We start from the raw sequence: 23167 nt of genomic DNA on the forward strand, positions 1-23167 counted from the left end.
TTAAACTTGTAGTACGTGCATTTTTTGCAATTAAAGTTTGATGTCAGCTTTGAAATGTAGGTGAGGTATACATATTTTCAAAAGTTTTTTAGCTGCTGAGAGTGCAGAAATGTTTGAAAATCACTTGTTTATGACATACGCTCTTCGTCTACCTCTTTAATTATCCTCATTTCTTGCCTTAGTCAACTTAGGTCAACTGAAAGGTACATGATAATTAGACCACACTGGTGTTTAGTCCCTTTATGAATCACCTTCTCTAATTTTCCTTTATATGTTCTTCGCTTTTAAGGAAGGTCACTGAAAACGAAAAAGCATTTGAAATTTGCTTAATATTTGTTGTATGTCAGTGTCTTTAATTTTTTTTTCTAGATTTAATAGCAGGACACTTTGTTTTCCTTATTAATTGGTATGCTTCCTCTTCTCTGACCTGATACCTACATGATTTAATGCTTCTCTTTTCACCCAGGCTTCTAGAAATTTCAGCTCCACTTTTGATGCTCAGCTCTAGTATTGATCACTATTAATCTTTTCAAAAGGAAATATGTTTTCTCCCTGTCACTGATTCTTTGTTTTAAAAATTGATTTTTTATTGCATATTCATTCTGAGTATACATAGATCCACCTCAGATATTTATTGGAAAGAGATGAAATAAATGTCTTTTTTTTTTTAATTTAAAGATTTATTTTTGTATTCCTCCTAGCACCTAATGGGGTAGAAGAGTCTCAAAAATTGAGTTGAGTACTTCCAGCTTAATATACCTATTATTATAAAATACATTAAATTTTGATTTGAGGGATAGCCTGTATACTGAGAAGATTTATCAAGGTTGGAAACTTTTTCTTTCTAATATTAGAATGTGTGTGTTTGCCATTTTAATTGTGTGATAAAGGATATAAGATTTCTGCCCTCCTGGGACTTACATCCAAGAGGGACAGAGAAAACTTCTGCTTTACTTTTTCTGACACTGAAAGGGAAGATTACAACTACAGGAATAGTTTTAATCTTGCCCGTTAAAAAAGTGTTTCCTTTATGACTTCTAAGTTTATGGAGGATTGATAGTTATTTACAAGGACTCAGACACAACTGGGCACAACTTTGGCACTCCTCAGGTGAGAGTGCTAATACAATTTAGTGTTTTTGTGACAGTTTCTGGGAGAACCAGTTAGGCCAGTTTTTCAGATTACATGCCACTGTTTTGGAATACAAAATTAATTAGTAAAAAAATTCTCTCTTCAGAGCTTTCAAGTTAGTTAAAAGGAGAAAACAAGGAAAGTCAAAATAATCTCTTACTCCATTCCACTGAGGAATGCACTGTCTCAGACAGTGGGAATTGTGTATTTTGAATATTTTAAGCCAGCTTTTTCTTCTAATTTTTACTTATTGCACCAAAAACATAAGTTAATTAAAAAAAGGCAATCTTCCTGTTATAGCACCAATAGTTTTATATGTTTCATGCTTCCTTCCAGTCTTTGTAGATTCAGGATTCATTTAGAATAGTCCCCACTGTCTCTAGTCATCCTTTGTAACAATGAAAATCTTAGAGACTTATAGAAACCGTGGCAGTGTCCACTAATGCCATCTTGTTAATACCAGCAGAGTATATTGTTCTTTATTAAGAATGAAAACATTTAAAAACCAAAGAAAGTATGATTTAGTGATAATAATCATAACTAGTGATAGGAAAAGTTCTCTGTAAGCTTCTTTAGGATTGAATATTAAACATTTTATAATTTGAATGGCTTCACTTAGGGCCTCAGAATGGTCTAGATGTCATAAATCAGAGGTGTCCAAGCCTTCTGTGCATCACAGAATTATTAGGAGAGCTTTTTTTTTTCTTTTTCTCTTTTTAAGATTTACGTACTCATTTGAGAGAGCGCACACATGCATATGTGAGTTGTGGGAAGGGCAAAGGGAGAGAGAAGCAGAGAAGCAGACAGACTCCTTGCCGAGCGCAGAACCCTTTGTCGGCTCATTCTCAGGACTCTGAGATCATGACCTCTGCAGAAATCCAGTCAGATGCTTAGCCAACTGAGCGACCCAGGTGCCCCATCCAAGAGAGCTTTTAAAAATACACATTCTTAAGTTTCACACCTTTAAAGTGGCATCCTAAGTGGTTATTTTGTAGCCTGTCGGTCAAATTTGCTCACTTCTAAATCAAAATTTTTTGAAAATCTATAAAGGAAGCTAAATACCTGAGAAATATTGTTAGTCTTATTTAAGGCGAATATGTCCCTGGCTTCTTGGCTGACTCCGTTGGAAGAGCAGATGGTTCTTCATCTTGGGGTTGTGGGTTCGAGCCCCATGTTAGCTGTAGAGATTATGAAAAGCAAACAAACAAGATGAATCTATCTCCTAAAGGTGAGCGCGTACATTCGGAGAAAAGTGAGTGAGATAAAGGAACGTCAAGCATGCCCAATACATACAGAAAAGAAGGGATGTGGGGAGGGGACACATAATGTGTCCAAGTAATACCATGATTGTGCTAGTTGTCAGTTTGATTTATTCTGTTGCTTACCTTTCTTGCATTGATAAAACATTCTTTAAGCAGAGGTCATAAGCTCAACACCTCAGGCTTAGCCGGGTAATGCAAACTGAGTTGTTGAGGAGTTTTGCTAAAGGGGAACCCTTGTGAGCAGATATTACTAATTAATTATGGCCTGTTGTAGCCAAATCAAGTCCAGTATTTCTAGATCTTTGAGTTTTTAAGCTAGAATCTGGATTTTATGTGAAATCTCCAGATCTTGTAGATGTTCACTTATTTTAATACACTAAAAACAACAAATTACACCTATGGGTTAAACTTGGTTCTTCTGCAACCAGTTTGCAATCTTTGTTGTAGAGTAGTGGTTCTCCAGGTGGTCCCTGGATCAGTAGCATCAGCATTGTGTGCAAGCTTAATAGAAATGCAAGTTCCCAGGCCTCACCTCGTCTCTCCTGAATCAGAATCTCTAGGGCTGAGGCCCAGGAATCATGTTTTAATAAATTCTCTGGGTGGTAGGGATGTGTGCTGAAGTTTGAGAACCATTCTTTTGGAGCCTGGAAGTTGATAGTACAATTTTTATCTGGGGATAGTTGTAAAGACAAAAGTTCATTGAATATCCTGTAGATTTATCAAGCGTATTTATCAAAAATACCAGATGTCTATTGTTTCAGATACAGATGTCTGTTTATGTATATATATTTTTGCCAGAATCAGAAATATACAATGATTAAATCACATTTTGGTTTTTTTTTTCTTCTCCTTCCTTGCCCCTCTGTTCCTCCATTGCAAATGAACTTAATAGTAACTCTGCCACATTTTGACTTTACTAGAACACATCTTAGATTTTATTTACTGGTTGATTAAAATATATGTTTGTTGCTAAATTGAGTTCTATTTTTTAGAACTTCCATTTCTAATTATCTTTTTATATGAGAGTGAAGTTTAACTTATATGGTTTTATGTAAACCTAGCCTCCTAGTAGCTGACCAGGTTATTCACATTTTAAAGGCCAAGTATACCATATTTTCCTCCATTCTCAAGTGTTGAGATGATTGCTGTCCTGATGATTGTTCTGAAAATGCTCCTTTTTGTGTTACCCACAAGCACAATTCGTTCATTTAAAAGTCCTGAATATCTTGCTAATCAAATTAATCATGAATTATGTATAGATAATTTCCTTACATTTTAAAATACACAGAAAGCTTTTTATAAAAAAAATAAAGCTTTTTATGATAGGAAAACTTCATGTATGTCTTGTATAATGAAGTGCTAAAAGTGTCCTTTCGAGTATTTATAATACTGAGATTGAGAAGTTTGGTATAATATGATTTAAAGTAATGGATAATGGTATTTCTCTGGCTTATTTCACTTAGCATAATCTCTAGCTCCATCTATGTGATTTTGCTCATATGTGGAATTTAAGAAACAAAACAGAGGTGCCTGCCTGGCTCAGTCAGAGGAGCATGTGACTCTTGATCTCACGGTCATGAGTTTGAGCCCCACATTGGGTGTAGAGATTATTTAAATAAGTAAACTTAAAAATCAAAGGGGGAAAAAAAGAGACAAACCAAGAAACAGACTAATTATAGAGAGAACTGATGGTCACCAGAGGGGAGGGGGTTTGGGCATGGGTTAAATAGATGATGGGGATGAAGCAGTGCACTAGTGATGAACACTGGGTAATGTATGGAAATGTTGAATCACTGTGTTGTACACCTGAAACTAATACTACACTGTATGTTAACTAACTGGAATTTAAATAAAAACTTAAAAGTAATGGATGATTAATAAAAAATTCACCAAATTATATTTATATGTAATATCTATTAATGAAAACATGCTTATATCCACAGGGTAAACCAGACTTGAATACAACATTGCCAATTAGACAAACCGCATCAATTTTCAAACAACCAGTAACCAAAGTCACAAATCATCCTAGTAATAAAGTGAAATCAGACCCACAACGAATGAATGAGCAGCCACGTCAGGTAAGGATCTAATTGGTTCTCCAATCCTATTTGTCAGTAAATTCTGGTATTTTTACTAGACATAGTTCAAGTAAACTGGTTAAAATGGAAAATATTTGGAAAGAAAATTGTTTTATGTTCTAGGCTATTACATGAATGCTGGAGAATAATATTTAGGTAAAATGTTTTAAGAAAAAAGTTACTAAAATGAATCTAAATATTATGGACTACATTTTTATGCTTTTGTGTGGTAATGTACATCAGATTTGCTTTTGCTAATCTTAGTTTTTTAAGATTATCTTTCCAGGGGATAATATTTCCAAAGGGGATGAAGCATGCAGTTTGTGTTGCCTAGTTTAAAAATATTTTCTATTACATAGAAATTACTTTTTGTTCTGATTTCTTATTATATGAAAGCCGTCCCTCCCCTTTTGAAAAACAGAATTAAATAAACTTTGTCAATATGGTATATTGTCCTGTGACTTCCATTTTTGCAGAAATTGAGTTTATATTTCTCTTTCTTATTGCTTCAAGCTGTATTACACCAGAATCTGTTCTTAGAAAAAAGTATTATCTGAGAGGCCTCCCTACTGCTTAATAATGTCACATAGCCCGGGGAGGGAGACTTGACAAAATGCTTACCTTTCCAAATAACCTTGCTTATTCACTCCCTAATTGTGGTCAAAAAGTTTAGGTACTTCGGAAATTTTTAGTAGCAATTGGGGTGAGGGAGTGGAGGGAGAAACATCTGTGCATATTTTTTCTCTCCTTTCTCTGCCTCCTCCCACTTACAGAGTAGAAATGCTGATTTACCTACGACGGTTATCTTTTGCTCTCGTATTCCCCATTTAGATGCCTCACTCCACCTTTTCATTTGAATTTTGTTTTTCACTAGTCCCTCAAGTGTCTCATCTCCAGACTTCATAAAGGATTGAGCCAAAACTTTCAGACAGTTGCTCTAGAAGAAACTACATAAAGAAATTCAGTTCCCACATCCTCTGTAGTGTTTTTTCCTCTTCAGGTGAGCCAGGAAAACAGAAGATATTTGGAGCCACATTGGATCAGCATCTTGCTATAGATGTCTCAAGATTTGAAGTTCTAAACTTGCTTTACTGTTGGTCCCCAAGAGATTCAACAGGGGCCATGTAAGTGTATCACATCCAATATAAAAGATGCGTACCTGCATGTGCCTTTAGGCTCTTGTCACCACCTAGGTTTTCTCTGGGCCATTCAGCTTTCTGTACCAGGCTTTCCCCTTCTGTTTTACTACTGTACCCAGGGATAGTCACCAAACCGCTGGTGGTTTTAGTATATTCATTACAACAGGGAAGGAATTCCGCCATTCTGACCTCTGCCCGCCTTGGTAAAGCCATTCCCTGATTGTATTCTCTCTTAGATACTGTCTAAAGTCTTGAACATCTTGTCCTTTGGCTTTTTGGTGATTTTAAAATCATTTCCTTGTACAGATTTTTATCAGTTGAAATTTTCAAAGCATGTAATTGGGTAAGACAGTTTGCCTCAAAAAAGCCCAAAAGATAAAGTGGAATAACTAGTAATAATAGTTCCATACTGGAAACTGGAGTTGTCTTATTGAGAATAGGTAGTAGATGGATTTTATCCTCATCTTTTCTTTGCCAAATCATTCTCAATATAGTCTATAAACGCACATATTTTACAGGCCAATTGAGTAGCAGATTATGGTGATTTAAACAGTAACTTAATTGTTTTCTGTACCTAAGTTCAGTTACGGATTTTAACAACTGCACTAACTGTATTTGCTGGGTATTTACCTGGCTCTAGAGAACAGTGGTAACAGAGTTTTAAAGCTGAAGTAATCAGATCAGGTGTTCCTTATTCACTGATACATTGAGTCGTTTTACATTTTCCTTCTTTTATTAAAGTTTGTGGCATTGTTCTCAGATGAAAAGAGCATGTCAGAAAAGCTAAATCCCTCCCCTCCCCACCCGCACCAAATCTTATGTCATTTTAACCCAGATCTTTTGAGGATTTTATCTTCCTTTTAGCTTGCATAGACAGGAAGTGTTAAAATTATTTAGGAGGTCAGCGCTCCAAAAGTTTGAACTGTTTTCCCCTTTATCCTCATGTCACCTGACAGTTTTTGCTGTTTTTGATTATACCAAGGCATTAGTTGTCTTTCCCCTATCTTTACCTTCAACATAAGAATTGAGGTAATATTTGGCTTCTGTCTCACTAATAGGATTTCAAAATAAAGGACAGGGCATTGGCCAACTATAGGAAAATAGCAGAGACAACTTTTATACTACTGTTTTAAAAAAACAATCTGTCATTCTGATTATTCCAGTATAGGTTCAGGTTTCTAAGTAAAGGAAAGATGTTGATTTAAATTACATTTTGACAGATGTGTGCTAATCAACTGTTGTTGTTGAGGAGATAGTTGACCAAAAAAATAGACAAAAATAATTCTTCCAACTGTGCTTTTACACAGCCTCGTTGAACTAGATTGGCAGTATAAATTGCCAGATATTCCATTTGGAGAAGTTATTTTGATCATTCAGTAAAAAAACTAGACAAAGAGGTTTCTATTTTTGAGACTCCTGTAGATATAAATGTTTTTATTTCTTAACCATGTCACAGTCTTTTAAGAAGGCATTCAAACTAGTGGTATTATAATTCGTTTTAGAGGGTTGAATTTTGAGACCTAGAACTAGGATTAGATTTTTGGATTTTTAATAGGTTCTACCTTGAATAGGTTAGGTTGAAGTGAAGCTATCATAGAAATTAATAATTCTGTCATATATAACAAACATCCTATGCCTGCGTCATTATATGGCAGTCTGATTTGAATTTACAGAGTAGATGATGTATAAATTTCTAATGTATTGATTACTTGAAAAATGCCTTAACTTTAAAATTGCAAATTAGGGCATGTAATCAAAAGTGCAGTAAACAGAATTCAGCAGTGATTTCTGCCTATAATTAAAGCCATATGGTAGAGATGGAATTTGTAAAACCTTCTGATAGGGTGAATAGCTAGATATTTATATATATACTCTCAGTATATTTGATAAGTGCTTATCTTTTCATTAGATTAAAAAGAAATCTGGAGTGGGGTGAAGCGAACTCTACCAACTATGAGACTATTATCCCAAACTGTAAGATCATGTCCAAAAATCTTTTTAACCTAATTGATTTATGATTTTGCTGTTAAGGTGTCTTTCCTAGCTTTCTTCCTTCAATATTTGAAGAACTCACATTTCTGTTTCATTCTTACGTCCTTGATGCTGTCATCTTTGACACTTTCTGGTCTCTTGCTTTTTCTTTTATCCTCAATTCAAAGAAACTTCCATCTTTGAGCCATTAATACTTCCTTCTAATTATTATGTTATAGGGTGCTAATAGGCTGTAGGTGTTTTTAATAGTCTTTGAGAATTAATTACATTCCTTACAGAATATTCAAATTTTTTTAACTGAAAAATAAATATTTGAAAATCAGCAAAGTGGATTTAAATGTTCTATTTAATCTTAGATTTTTTTCTTTTATTTGCTTATTCTTCTCTCAAAAGATACGAAACTTTACTTTCTTCTAGCAGTCAGCCTTTTTTTTTTTTAGACTGATTTTTTCCCCAGCTTTATTGAGATATAATTGACATATAACATTGTATCAGTTGAAGGTCTACAGTGTAATGGTGATTTGAAACACATATACATTGCAAAATGATAATGTAGGTTAGATAACATGGCCATCACTTCCTATAATTGTGGTGGTGGGGTGGTGGTGGTGATGGTGAGAACGTTTAAGATCTCTCTTAGCAACTTTCGAGTATACAATACAGTATTGTTAACTGTATTCATTCACCATGCTGTGCATCAGGTCCCCAGAACTTACTCATCTTATAACTGGAAGTTTATACCCTTTGACCATCACCACTCCGTCCACCCCCACCCCTGGCCACCACCAGTCTTCTCTTTGATTCTATGAGTTCAGTTTTTTTAGATTCCACATATAAAGTAAGATCATGTAGTATTTGTCTTTCTCTGCTTGACTTATTTCACTTAGCATAATGCCTTCAGGATTCATCTATGTTGTTATAAATGGCAGGATTTCCTTCTTTTTTTATGGCTGGTAATATTTCTTTAACCATTCATCTGTTGGTAGATACTTAGGTGGTTTCCATGCTTTGGCTATTGTGAATAATATTGCAGTGAACATGGTGGTGCAGATACCTCTTTAAGACAGGAATTTCATTTCCTTTGGATACGTACTTAGAAGTGGGATTGCTGGATCAAATGAGAGTTCTATTTTTAATTTCTTGAGAAACCCCCACACTGTTTTCCATAGCAGCTGTACCAATTTACATTCCTACCAACATTGCATGAGGGTTCCCTTTTCCCCACATTGTTGCTAGCTCTATCTCTTGTCTTTTTGATAGTAACCAAGAGTGAATATTTTAAAATGTTAGAAGAAACTTTCAAAATGAAATTAAATTTTAAAAACATGTGTACTCTAAATGTCTGAAGACCTTATATATGAAAGTTTGTAAAATCTTTCAGTATTTAATTACTTTCACCCATAAGATTACTCTTCATTCTAGATATTCTAACAGCATTTACCTTTTCCTAACCTTAGCGGGTTATTTCTAGTATAGTCTTATTTTAATGTTCTTATGATTGAGAAAAAGATAAGCTAAAGCATAGAGTTCCATGGAAGATATTATATTCCTTTTCTCTAGCTAGAAAAACTGGCTGCCTGGGCAGAGGAAATAGGTGACATGTTGTCCTCTACTAACTTTAAAAATATTATTCTGGGTGATGGAGGAAAGATGCCATGTACAAAGGGTCATATAAATACTACAGACCAGTGCTGTAGGTGTTCCAGGGAGTGGTTTTACTGTGGCTGGGACGGTTGGGGAAATCTTGAGAAAAGATAAAGGACATATGCTGGACTTTGCAGATTGAGTGGGATTTAGAAAATCAGATGGGAGGGCGAGGACATTCCAGTTAGGGAAAGTAGTAGTGTTAGCAAAGCTGTTATAATGGGAATGAACAAGGAATGAGAGGATAAATTTGGAGATCAGGGTTTTCATGGGAAGGAGTGGGAATTGAGAATGTTATAATGGGTTTCCTTAAATGTCAATCTTTACAAGTTTTAAAACTGTTATCATTTGCTATAAGAGAAAGAAATTTGGGATAGATAAAAGAAAAAAATTCTCATTCCTTTTTTATAATGCAATTACAATAGTGTTTTAGCATTTTTAAATATTCTTTCAATATTTTAATGCAACTTTTGATAACATGGTCATAGAATATATGTATATACATACTTTAATATGTACACATGCCATTATATTATATACATTTATCCATGTTTTATATAGTTTATGTGCTATGATTTTATAATTCATTTATATTGCTCCAACAATTGTGTGTTATGCTAGCATCTAATTTACTTGACTATTAACTTAGTGTTATTTTCAGTTTTTCACTATTATAGGTAGTACTCCAGTGAGTCTCTTTATAAGTTCCTTCCTATATTTTACATTGTTTCATCAGACTCTAGTCTGATTTTATTTTATTTCCAGAAATACAATTAGTGTGAATATTTACGATTTTTGATACATATTGGCAAATTGATTGCCAAAGGGTTACACCACTTTAAAAGTCTATGGAAAAATTATGTGCATTCCAGTTTAGCTTACCTTTATTGCCATTGAGTATTAACTCAATATATAAAAATGGTTTTTCATTTAAAATTTGCATTTATTTGAATACTACTGTAGTTGAACAAACTAAAACATGTGTTTAACTTTGCAAATGAGAAATGTTTAGAGGTATTTGAATAAGGGACTAAGTAGCTTTTTTATTACCCCTCTTAACCGAATGTGAACATACCTCCCTGTGGCCTAAAGCTAATTCAAACATCTGTGCTCCCCAGATGCATTCCCTCCTACCTTCTCAGAGATCTCGCCCAATGGATTATGTCCACTACATTTCACCGTTGTCTTCTCTCTCTAAACAGCCTCTTCCCCAATTCTTTTCCTTTTACAATCAAACTTCTTAGACTTTGTAGGTGTGTATTTAATATCCACCTTATCTTTTAGGGTTTTTTTTAAGATTTTATTTATTTGTTCATGAGAGAGAGAGAGAGAGAGAGAGAGAGAGAGAGAGAGGCAGAGACACAGTTAGAGGGAGAAGCAGGTTCCATGCAGGGAGCCCGACGTGGGACTCAGTCCCGGGTCTCCAGGATCACGCCCTGGGCTGAAGGCGGCGCTAAACCACCGAGCCACCCAGGCTGCCCTCTTAGTTTTTATATCTCTGAAATACCACTTTTGTTTCCGCTCTGCCATTTGAATGACTCTCATCATGAAGATTGCTGATGATCCTTATTACATTGGATGGATAAATTTCAGTCCTTAAATTGCACTACATGACCTGCTTTAGCATTGGGAACTGTGGCTACTCCTGGATTCTGAAATACTCTTTTATTCTGTGACACTGTACTTTATTGCTTTTCCTCCTTCCTTGTTTTTTTCCTGATTCCCTTTCTTAGTTTCCTTTTGCTCTCTCCATCTTTTAGAATTGTGAGATTTCCCAGGGAATACAGTGCATTCTTCTCTGTATCTGTATGGAGGACTTCATTCATTCTCACGGCTTCATTTATCATCTAAATGTTAATGATTTCCAAATTTACGTCTTTATCCTAAGCTTCAGTTGTTTGTATCAATCCACCTACTAACATTGTTTGCTTGGAAGTCTTACCAGCACTTCTAATTTATCTTATAGTCTCCTTCATCATCCTATCAAACCGGCCTGTTCTATGTGCTTTTTCCCAGTGAAATTCCCACTGACTCAGCATTATCCTAGACTCTTCCTATCATTTACTCGAAACATGTAATTAGCTAACAAATCCCATTGACTCTGCCTCTTTAAATACTCACTTGCTGTATCTCCTCCATACCAGGTAAATGTCATTTCATCTCATCTCTCTGCTTCCTGTCTTATTCTCTTCAATTCTTTCTTCATTTTGCATCCAGAAACTCCATCTGACATGAAGATCTGATAGTTCTATTCTTCTGAAAATGTTTCAATGATTCCTGTTAAATTTTAAGGGAAAAAAAACCCCAAACACCTTAAATAATGCTGTACAAAATAAAAAACACCTGACATGACTTACAAAGTACTTCATCATTTGGCTTTTACTTATCTCTTTGGCCTTACTTTCTTTCCTTGTTCTACACTCAAATCACATGAAACTTTTTTCAGAGTTTTGAATGTGCTGTTCATTCCCCACTCCATGCCCACATCCTGCTCTTGCATTCTCTGGTCATATTCCATGCTGTTTTCTTTCCTACATTTAATTACCTATTTTCTACTCCTCCTTCAAGTCTGAACTCACTTTACCTGTTCAGAAAAATCTGGATTTAGAGATCCTCCTTAGCATCCCTCCTTTATTCTTTTCTGATCTAACTGTATTAATTATTCATCCTTTATCCACAGTATCTTCATTATGTCAGTGCTTAATATGCATTTGTTGAATTAATGAACTTTTTAAATTAAAAAATCTTTAACTGAGCCTTCAACCTGTGCCAGATACTTACCTAAGTAGTGGGGGTACTGCAGTGAACAAAACAACAGCTCCTGACTTCATGGCTCTTAACTCCTAATGTAACAGGGAGAGAGACAGACAAACGCGTATATAATTATCATGGTGTGATAAATGCAATGAAAAAAAAAAAAGCAAAGGAAAGGAGAGCCTACATGGTCTTCAACAGCAGAGAAGTATGGGGAGAACATTCTATTTTTTTTTTTTTTTGAGAACATTCTAGATAGAGGTATTAATCTGGTTACTGTATGTAATATGAGGAATGACTTAAGGCTAGTAGAACACTGAAGAAACTATAGGAAATTAGGGCAAAAATGAAAGCTTTATTTCATGTTGGTCATAAAGTAATTGACAAAATTTGTTGACTTATCAGCCATGCCTGTAAGAAGGAGTCTCAGAATTTAGATAACTGGGAGAATGATGCCATTGACAGGAATATGGAAATACTGAGGGGTAGCTCAGTTCTTTTTATAATAAAATATGAATATGAGTATTAGAAAATTTGTACCCTTCTAGCAATCATGGGATCTCCAGGTAGTAAAAGACGATGGGTTAGAGCCCATAAGAGAAAACTGTGGTTTGAAGACTTGTCAGTCTTTATGGAGGTAAGAGTCACAGCTGAGAGGTTAGATACAAATTTTTTAAAAAAATTAATGAATCCATGGGTTATTCATTCAGAGTAACCTCTACTCATCATGTATTTTTGTGGTTGGTCCATCTAAAAATATTTCAGCTATCATGTGGGGAGATCCATGACAGTTTTTGACATTTTAATATCTATGTAACACAGGAATATAGATGAAAAAAATACTAAAAATGTTCTGTTTCAAAGAGTAGTTTTCTACTTCTTATGTCTTCTAATTTCCAGAAGGATTTTTTCTTAATTCTGGCTGTTTTCCTTTATAATTACCTCTGTGTTTCTGAATAATATGCTATTTCTTTATTTGTTAATTTTTGACATTTGACTTCTCACAATGGTAGATGAGTACATAGTTCTCTCTGTTCTCATGTTCCCAACATAGTTGTATCATGTTTTTAGTTAAATAGTATAGTCAGGGTTTACATTATTATGACTGAAAATATTCATGGGTAGAGCAAATAATGCCCTATCATCATCAGAATGGTTTTCATAATTTATTGTTGTTGTTGTTAATCTTAAGAATTGTATGCTAGGTTTCTTTATGATTATAGTTAATCTTTCATAATGCTTTAATATTTCTGCCACAGGCCCATTAATAATATTTTTATTATGCTGAAATCCATGGGATTCCGTCTTGTATTTTTCTTGGAGTCACCTCAACCGGCCTTAGGCTGGATTCGTTCTCTGGTCCTGCTGTGTAGCTGTGGCTCTAGGGATTTCCTAGGCTGTACTTCTGCACTGGACTTTCCTGGATTTCTGTCTTCCTCTGTCTCTATATACGCCCTTAATTATAGCTAATCCTCCAGTACCTTTCTCATAAAATATATTGGGAATAAGAACCTGCACATTAGAAATAACTTTATTCTTTCTGGACACAATCAGGTTTGACCCCAGCATCGTTTACTGAAAAGACCATTCTTTTTCATTGCTCTGCATGGTCATGTCATAAATGAAACGTGAAAGTGTGGAAGTCTTATGAAAGTTAGTTTTTGGGCTCCCAGTTCTATTTTTGGTCTATTTGTAAATGTGAATCAGTTTCTACACTCAAGTCTGTTTCATTGGTCTGTTGTTTGTTTCCTAATACCTTACTGTCTTCATTACTATAGTTTTGCAAAAGGACTTTTTTTTTTTTTAAGGTTTTATTTACTTATTCATGAGAGACACAGAGGGAGAGAGACAGAAGCAGAGACACAGGCAGAGGGAGAAGCAGGCTCCATGCAGGGAGCCCGATGTGGGACTCATCCCAGGACCCCAGGATCACGCCCTGAGCCCGAGGTGGATGCTCAACCACTGAGCCACCCAGGCATCCCTATAAAAGGTGTTGCCATCTAGTAGTGTATGTTTCCACCGTTGTTATTCTTGGTTCAAGATTATCTTGGTTGGTTTATGGCTATTTGCATTTCTACATAAATTTTAGATTAATCTTGTCTACTGTTCTCCAAAACCTGCTAGGATTATAATCTATAGGACAATTTGGGTGAGAATTATCATTTTTACAATGTTAAGTCTTCCAGTTCATAAATCTTATATATCCTTCCATTAAAATATAAAATTATATCAAAATTACAGTTTTCAGTCTAGTGATCTTATATATCTTTAATTGATTTCTGGATATTTGATGTATATTGATGCTACTCCAAGTGATTACATTAATTTTTTTTTGTTTTCTAGTAATCTGTTGCTATTATGTAGAAATAAATTGATTTTGTAGATTGTACTCACTTATCTTTGTAAATTCACTTATTAACAGTGAGCCTTTTCAACCTTATACATGAACATCTGTATAAGGTTGCATGTCATCTGCAAATGAGAGTTTTATTTCTTTCTTGCTAGCCTTTAAACCTTTGATTTTTTTTTTCTATTTCACTAGCTAGGATTTCTAATATAATCTTGAATAGGAGTGATAACAGGTATTCTTCTCTCATTCATGCTACCAGGGAATGTAATATTTCTCCATTATATATGATACTTGCTGTAGGGTTTTTTGGTAAATACTTCTTGTCAAATTAAGGAAATACAATTTACTTCTTTTCCTAGTCTACTAAGAATATTTTTCATGAATGGGTATTAAATTTTATCAAATTCTTTTTCTCTACCTAGTTAAAAGCTGCAGTGGTTTTTATTCTTTATTCTGTTAATATAGCAAATTATAGTGTTTAGTTTATGAGGTAGTTTGTACTGCTTGATTCTTTTGAATGTTACACAAATATTGAATTCCTGGATTAAGCCCAATGTAGTCATGATGTATTATCACTGTTACTGCTGTTCTGATTTGCTGTTATGTGATTTAGGATTTTTGCACTTATATTCCCTAGAGAGATTGACTTGCATTTTTCTTTTCTCCTAATTTTCTTCTCAATCTTTTAGTATAAGCTGGGAGGTGGTCCTTCTTTTAAGGTTCCCTGAAGACTTTGTGTAAAATTGGTACACTTCTTTTTATGTTTGGAAGAATTAATTGTGAGGCATCTACCCCCGCCCTTTTTAAAAATGGGAATGCTTGAAATTACGTTCAACTTATTTGATAGGCATGTGGATGAGTATTGATATTTTCTATTTCTTCTTATATCAAATTTGAGAATATGTTTTCTAGGAATTTGTATATTTCATAATTTTCAAACTTAGTGGTTTAAGATTGTTCATAACATTTTGACAAGTATTGTATGCCCACTTTGTGTAGTGCTTATGACAAAATCTAGACAAGCAGCTATAGCAGATGGTACTGCATGTCCGTCCCCCTCAACTCCCTCAACCCCTGATTTTTGCTGTTTGCTTCATTCTCCCAGCTTCTTTAGCCCAAATTGTTATCTTTTGCCTTAACAAGCCATCTCACTGTAGTTTGCACAGCCACATGAGTCAAACTTTTCCTTGATTTACATAGTAATTTTCTTGTCCTGATCTTGCCCTTTCTTTCTGGGCCACTCTCACAAAATAAGGAGGTAGCTACGGTTTGACTTTTGATGTTTGCAGTCCATGGTATTTAAGTTAAGTTGTTTTTGCTGACCAGAACTAGACAACTCAGATATCATATGGGATTGATTTGAAATAGAGCATTTTATAAACTGGACAGTGAATTCCTTCTGGGCAGGAAACATCATTCCTCTGTATAGCCTTAACCCAGTGTCTGGCATATTTAGTTTTTCATGAGTCAGTGAATATAAAGTGCACATTTTCTGGGTTTTGCTTTAGTCTACAAATACGTAACAAGGCCCTTTGTTCTTTGATTAGATTTAGTAAAAGCCTTAGAGAAGTGAATCAAATATTCATCGAATTTATGAAATTCTAACATTAGAAAATGAGAAATTAGATAAAAATTGTATATGTTCAAAGCATTTTCTCATTCTGTTAAATTAGTGTTTTGATGACCTTCTGAGATGGATAAATGATTGGTATTTCTATTTTACTAATGAAGTTACATCCAAGGAGATTGTCAGTTGCCTAAGTAAGATATCACATTTATTTAATAATTGAGTCGAGACAGAAGCACTCAGCTTCCAAACCAGTATCTTTTTGTTACCCTGTACTCCTACCTAGCCACAAATTCATCTCTAAAACATTTTAGTTCCACTGTTGTGTCTTACATCCTGCTCTTGATAGAGATGAAGACTGCAGATTAAAACTCTTTAAGTAGTGAAATTTTAATGGTAACTTTTGGTTCTTCTCTTTTACAAAATATTAACACTTCTGTCCTCAGATACCACAAAAGGTCTATCACATTTATATATTTTAAATATTTGTTTTTGTTAGATAAAACTGCTCATAGTATAATTTCTTTGAGTCTTACCATTAGTTTTAATTTGTTGCTTAATAGTAATGGAAAATACAGAAGCATACAGAAAAATAAAGGGCAGACTTTTATAAGTCTTCTGACAGTAGGCGATTTCAACAGTGAGGTAGGGCAAAAGAAGCTTGAATCAGGAACTGGATTTGGTAATTGCAAGGTTACGGTGACCTTGGGCAGGTCAGTGTTAACAGAATAATAGGAGTAGAGTTTAATTTAGAAGGAAGAAATGAATGGAAAGTGAGGAAACAGAGAAAGTTTCTCTTTCAATAGAAAGCAGAAGATAGAGCTGGTTTGAGGGAGAAGTAGAGTGTATAGGGACATTTTTAAAAGTAATCAGTGTTGAAGTATATGTTTCTTCCGGGGAAGAAGCCCAAAGAGAGGAAGAAGCCCAATGAAAGGAAGAAGGAACATGGAAAATGTGGGAGGAGAAGTTGGACAAATTGTTCGGACAAGATCAGGAGGAGACAAAAGATATGACCAAGAGCCAAGTGAAGAGATAAATCCGAGAAAGGCAGCAGGATACTTATTCCTCTGAGACAAGAGATAAGTGAGGAAAGGGTTAATGGTGCAGATGGAATTTACTGTGGAAGGAATATTGATTGTTAGGACAATAGCTACACATTAAGAAATTATGGAAATTAATGTTCAAGATCAACCTTTTGTTCTTTTTTTTTTTTTCCTTTAAAGATTTTATTTATTCATTTGACAGAGAGAGATTGAGCACAAGCAGGGAGAACAGCAGAGGGAGAGGGAGAAGCAGTCTCCTGGCTGAGCAAGGACTCCGACTCCAACATGGGGCTTGATCCCAGGACCTCGGGATCATGATCTGAGCTGAAGGCAGACGCTTAAGTGACTGAGCCACCGAGGCGCCCCACAGTCTTTTGTTCTATTTTGTTGTTCTACCTGTACTTGAGTACCTAAAATCATTCTGCATGGAGATGTGCCTTTCTCAGTAGTCAGTGGCAGATTTGCACATGCCTGTGGTCTCTGATCCTTTGGTAGCAATAGACAGCTCCTTCTAACATCTATACATACAGATTCTTTCTAACTTACAGATTGGGATATAAATGTCATGGTTGTTTGGAACTCTACATCTTCCAGCAGAAATGATATTAGAAATGGTTCTAGCATCTCAGATCAGCCTATAAAAGACCACTTTATCTTATGTGTGTGTGAATTATTAAAAGTAATTACTGTTTATAAGCATGTTTGTATCTGGAAGTGCCTTACTTAAATTTCAACTCTTAGGGTAAGAATGTTTCTCCCACTTCTGCTTTATCTTACACCGTCATCTGGCATTGACAAAAGAGGCACCCAGCTCCAAGCCACCTAGAGTAGTTCTTACAAGGCCCGCATTGAGGACCTGGGATAGAGACTCAAAAGTTGAGAAAGGAGCGGCTGCACTCATGGCATATGCCAACAGAGGGCTCTTCTATGTGTTTCGCCTATGAGATTTGGGCCCCTAGCATTGTAAACCTCCTCCCGACCCTCTTTCTCTTTCTCTGGACCATGGCCCTCTCTTAGACCTGATTTTGTCCTGTCTTCCCCCATTTATGCAGGGACATTTGGCAATGTCACAGCTGGGGTGGTGCTACTGGTACGCAGCAGGTGTAGGCCGGGGATGCTGCTAAACATCACAACAAAGAATTATCCACCCCAAAATGTTAATAATGCCAAGATTGGGAAACTACTTTAAACCATAGTTCCTGGTTCGAGTTTGCTTCTCCCCCTTTCTCTTATTTCACTGCAGAGCAGAAATGTAGTTTGTGTTCACTGATTCTCTCCTACCTTCTATTCTTGAAATAAGCACAGAGCCCTTTTGCGGTTTTCTAAGGGATTTACTGTCCTCACAACATGGAAACAGATGGAGTAAAAATAACAAGAAAATGACAGTTTCAGGAAATCTTAATTAAAAGCTACCCATGTTATCTGCTGGCCTTTAAATAGAACAAAATTCTGATCCTTCTCTAGGCTTCCTACCATTCTTCCCATTGTGGTTTTCTCATTCCCTGAGTCCCCTCCTTCCTCAGTCATACTACTCATCAGTGGAGAGCCTTGGCAGTGATCCTTTCGGGGTCCTCCACATGAGCAGTGGCCGGAGGGATGAAAAGCCCTTGGGTTATTTTAACATGGAGCGAAGGGAAGGTTATAAATACTTCCCTTTGTGCATATATCCAGCCAGAGCTACTTTGTGTTTCCCTCCTTCTATGAAATCCACTGAATGAGATTATATCACAGCATTTTCCTAAGTCCTACTGCATGGCATGAAGATCTCCTTTCTCTACTAGTTTCTCCTCTTTTCCCCCTTCACTATGCTTCCTACCATTGCCTCGAAGTTATGGGAACACAGGTGCACAGGCCCCGTGCTTAGAACGGCCCAGGCCTCATTGAATGCTCACTGTTGTGATCCTGAAATTCTTCTTATTTATTTATTTATTTATTTATTTATTTATTTATTTATCTATCTATCTATCTATCTATTTATTTATTTATTTATGATAGTCATACAGAGAGAGAGGCAGAGACACAGGCAGAGGGAGAAGCAGGCTCCATGCACCGGGAGCCCGACGTGGGACTCGACCCTGGGTCTCCAGGATCGCGCCCTGGGCCAAAGGCAGGCGCCAAACCGCTGCGCCACCCAGGGATCCCATGATCCTGAAATTCTTAATATTTTTTGGACTAGTGACCCCATATTTTTATTTTCATTCACTGGGTCCTGCAAATTATGTGGATGGTCCTGTTCACCAGAATTCTTCCAACCAACGTTGGTCTAGGCGAGAAGCAGCCTGGCTAGGATGAGAAGATGAAAAGGAAGAGTTTTAAGATACTTGTAGCAAGAAAATCCCAGCCGAAAACCTGGGAGGGAAGGGCAGATGCGTGTGCATGTGCTCTGTCTTCATGTATGAATACTCACCTTTCAGAGTTGATTGCTTTTTGATTTATTTATATTTGTTAATTTTAATAAGATGACCAGTTACTTATTGAATGCTGTTGTTTGATCAGTGTGGTGAAAGACATGGGTGAAAAATGTAGTAAAATGATACTTGCTTTGTACTGGGCATGTTCAAGTGTTTGTAAAACCTCCTCAGTTAGTTTCTATAACCCTTTGAGGTTGTTTTTATTGTCCCTTTCCATAGAGTGGGAAACTGATATTGAGACGGGTTAAATTATTTAACTTCATAAAACCAGTGACAAAGCATGGATTTGAACTCGAGCCCACTGTCATTCACTCTGCTACTCAAAAGTTAAACCTTCCTAACCTTCCTACTCTTGACAGTTGACTGTCAAGTTGATGTTATGAATATAAATAGGTCAATTTCTCTTTATCAGTGAATTTTTTTTGAACACTACACAGATGGATCAGTGCTTTTCAAATTAAATATAATGGATGAATATGTAATACTGGTATTTTGATCTACATGTTTTTCAATGTTTCATGAGAAATAGATACTAATATAATTAACCTAAAATAGTATTCTTATAGAAAAAATTCAAAAGTCTTCAGTTTTGTATGCTCAGTAAAACACTCCCCTACTCCTGCCTGATGAAATGCCTACTTCTGCTCTGTTGTTAGTGGGACTCATCCGAAAGCATTTTCTTGGGTTAGGGGGTCTCAGACTTTACTTTCCACCCAGCAAATAAAAATTTGGTGTTCGATGGGGTCGATATTTGCAATTCTAAGAAAGCTAATTTGCAAGGAATATATGTTACATCAATTCTTTGGTTTTTTTATCTTGGAAGCTACCCCAAATTGTGGTCTGATACCTTCTTAAAACTCTATGGTAGCTTTAGTCTAAACATATTACAAGGCTGGGCCTCTTAATTCTGCATGAGGAGGAGACAGGCATCAGCACAGATTGCCTACAACTGAAGGCTGACACAGTATTAGTTATTGGCAAATGGATTAAGAGTAACTTGACAGTTTTTGTCACATTTATTAAACTTTTTCAGCCTTTGATGTCATGAGTGGAAGGGTCTGAGGCCTGGTACCTTAATCACCTAACACAGAGCCAAATATGGAAATACTCTTCCAGAGCTTTTAGTGTTAAGCTGAGGACCATTTATTTAATCACATTGATCTGAGTTTTAATTCCAGCTGCACCACTGACTAGTTATGCAACCTTTGGTAAGTGACTGTGTATGGGACTAATAACGTCTTCTTCAAAGTGCTGTAGGGAAGATTAACTCGGTTTCTATACACAAAGCACTGAGCATAGTGCTGGGCCTCTGGAAAGGGGGTATGGTGGGTAAATGGTAGATTGCCCTCTTCCTCCTCCTCTTACTCCACCAGGAGAATGTGCTTGGGCATTAGCTCTTTCTCTGTTTATGCCCACACAGTTTGGTATACTCTTCAATATACTTTGCCGCATGTCTTCCTGCAGTGAAAAAGAGAAAGGAAGATATCTTCCTCTGGTCCTCTGCAAGGATAGAATGGAATAATATATTTTTTACTTTTCTGGTGTAATCAGGAATGAAACTTGGCAACCTTGGTGCTCAGTATACACCAGCCCTGTGTATGCACTGCCATTCTTTCAACACAAACCAAACCAGTCTTTCTCAAACTGAGATTGCTGGGCCTGCATCACAATCACCTAAGACACGTATAAAATACATCAATACTTCTAGCCACATATCCCAGACCTACTGAACAGAATCCCTAGGGCTGAGACCATGGGATATACATTTAAAGTAAGGCACTGTGGTTATTCCTTTGCATTAAAACACTTAGAAATACTGACCAGTACTCTGTCTCCCCTCCTTGCCCACTTAAGCTACTTCCTTGCCTTGCAGTAGTCTTTGCTGCTCTGTAGAATTCTCACACTTTTTTTTTTTTTTAAAAGAGCTGCCTCTTCTTAAAAGCCTTCCCAGATTCTCCCAAGTTGAAGTTAATTTTGTATCTTCACTGTTGTGGTTGTCATTGTCTGTCTTGTAGCGTTTTGCTAGTTTTCCACCAAACAGTAAGCTCTGAGAGGGCAGTGATTGCCAGTTACCCTAATAACTATCCCCGGTGCCTAGCAAAATACTTGCCCATAATGGGCAATGAAAGAATATTTGTTGAATTTGAATCGATCCTCTGATTAGTTTTTTCCAGTACAATGTCTTACCCTGACTTCCCCAGAAAAGCACAAATTCCTTCATAGTTCAGGAAGTACAAGCTCAGGGTGATGGAGGAGAGTACTGATAAACATGACTAGCCCGAGTTCCTGGTGCATCAGAACACGGAGATGTGTGCTTGTGGTTGTGAGGAGTTGCTTTGCAATCCCTGTTTCTTCCTCAACCTCTTCTTTGGATATCCTCTGTAAGACGGGTTGAACAAATTCCCCAAATCTCTAGTTAAGTCCACAGCAATTAAGATGAGAAAATGCTACTACAGTTGTATCGTGGGTTGGGTTTATTTTCAGAAAACAGATTGATCATTTCACTAAAGCAGCAGCTTTCCTAACACAAGATGCCGTTGGGCCCGGGGGACTCTGATGAAGTACAGGCATCCACACTTGCCTGATGTCGTGGATGTACTTCCTACATCCATATGAGGAGCAAAGTTACAGAGATGTGCTCGAGTGTCCAGTAAGGTGGTCCCTGCGAAGCTGATTGCTCCTGTCACTGATATTTTAGACACTTCTGTGGTTTGGGATGACCTTTAATCCCAGCTGCTGCTTCTCCATCAGCTAGTCAACTGGATAGGACATTGCTCAGATTTTTGGCAATGTAATGTAATGCACACAGGAAGGGATCCAATTTTCTCATGTACTGGAGGGTGACAGAGAATGAGGTGTTAGAGGCACCTGGAGGATCTAATTAGTGGGGATTAGGAAGGGATATAATAACTGGGGGTGATAGCACATTTTGGGAGTTTCTCCAAATATGAAATCACTGCTCCTTAAAAGTGCTACATTGACTCTTTGGCCTCACACGGGCAGCAGTGTTACTCTGAGAATATCATTGGACTTGGCAGGTGAAGTCAGATTTTCAGTGGGTGGGTCAGGTATTATGAAAGCTAGAGTGCTTATGAAGGTGTGGTGCAAGAGACCCGATAGCTATTGTAGAGGGAGAATCCTTACAAATTTAGGGAGATTCTTCTTTATTTTTCTTTTCTTTCTTTTCTTTTCGCTTCGCTTCACTACTCTTTTCTTCTTTTCTTTTTGCCTTTAGACTTTTAAAAGCTGGAGAAGTAATTTAATAAGAATTCCTGATGGCCACAACTTGTCACCTAGTAAAAACATGGAATTCTTAAATGAGCAAAACAGGGAATTTTACATTTAGGCCAAGGGAGACTTCTCCCCTCCCTTTACCTCTCCACAGTGTCACGGTTATAAAATGATCAGAGAGAAAAAGCAAAGGTCATTGAATCTGGTGAGAGGAGCTACTTCCTAGAGTAAATTTGGTGAAGATTGATGGGGAAAGGGATGGGGTGATCAAGTTGAAATGGGCCAGGGGGCTGGAGTTAGTGTGAATCAGTCACTGCCTGAGGAACTGGCTTGGAGCATAAAGAAAATGGTAATTCTAGCAGCTGGATAAAGTTTGTGTTTGTTAAAAAACAAGAGTTCAATTTTGGTACCCCAAAGAATTCCCTCACACTGACCCTTTGTAGTCAGACCCCCCTCTCTCTACCCCTAATCCCTGGCAACCATCTTATAGTTTTTTCTTCTTCAGACTATCATATAAATGGACCACATAGTGTGTAGAAGACTAACATAAATTGAATCATAC

The 23167-nt window shown here is 36.5% G+C and overlaps 1 protein-coding gene across 1 annotated transcript in view; it reads left to right on the top strand.

Moving 5' to 3' along the window:
- The window catches only part of LOC129514483 (methyl-CpG-binding domain protein 2), a 62375-nt gene that overhangs the window by 27875 nt on the left and 11333 nt on the right, over window positions 1–23167 (top strand). The window contains exon 3 of the mRNA XM_055333071.1: window positions 4337–4474. Within this exon, the coding sequence (XP_055189046.1) occupies window positions 4337–4474 (138 nt within the window). The remainder of the gene's footprint in view (window positions 1–4336; window positions 4475–23167) is intronic.

This window comes from Nyctereutes procyonoides, unplaced genomic scaffold (assembly GCF_905146905.1).
Source record: "Nyctereutes procyonoides isolate TBG_1078 unplaced genomic scaffold, NYPRO_anot_genome, whole genome shotgun sequence".
Lineage (NCBI taxonomy): Eukaryota > Metazoa > Chordata > Mammalia > Carnivora > Canidae > Nyctereutes > Nyctereutes procyonoides.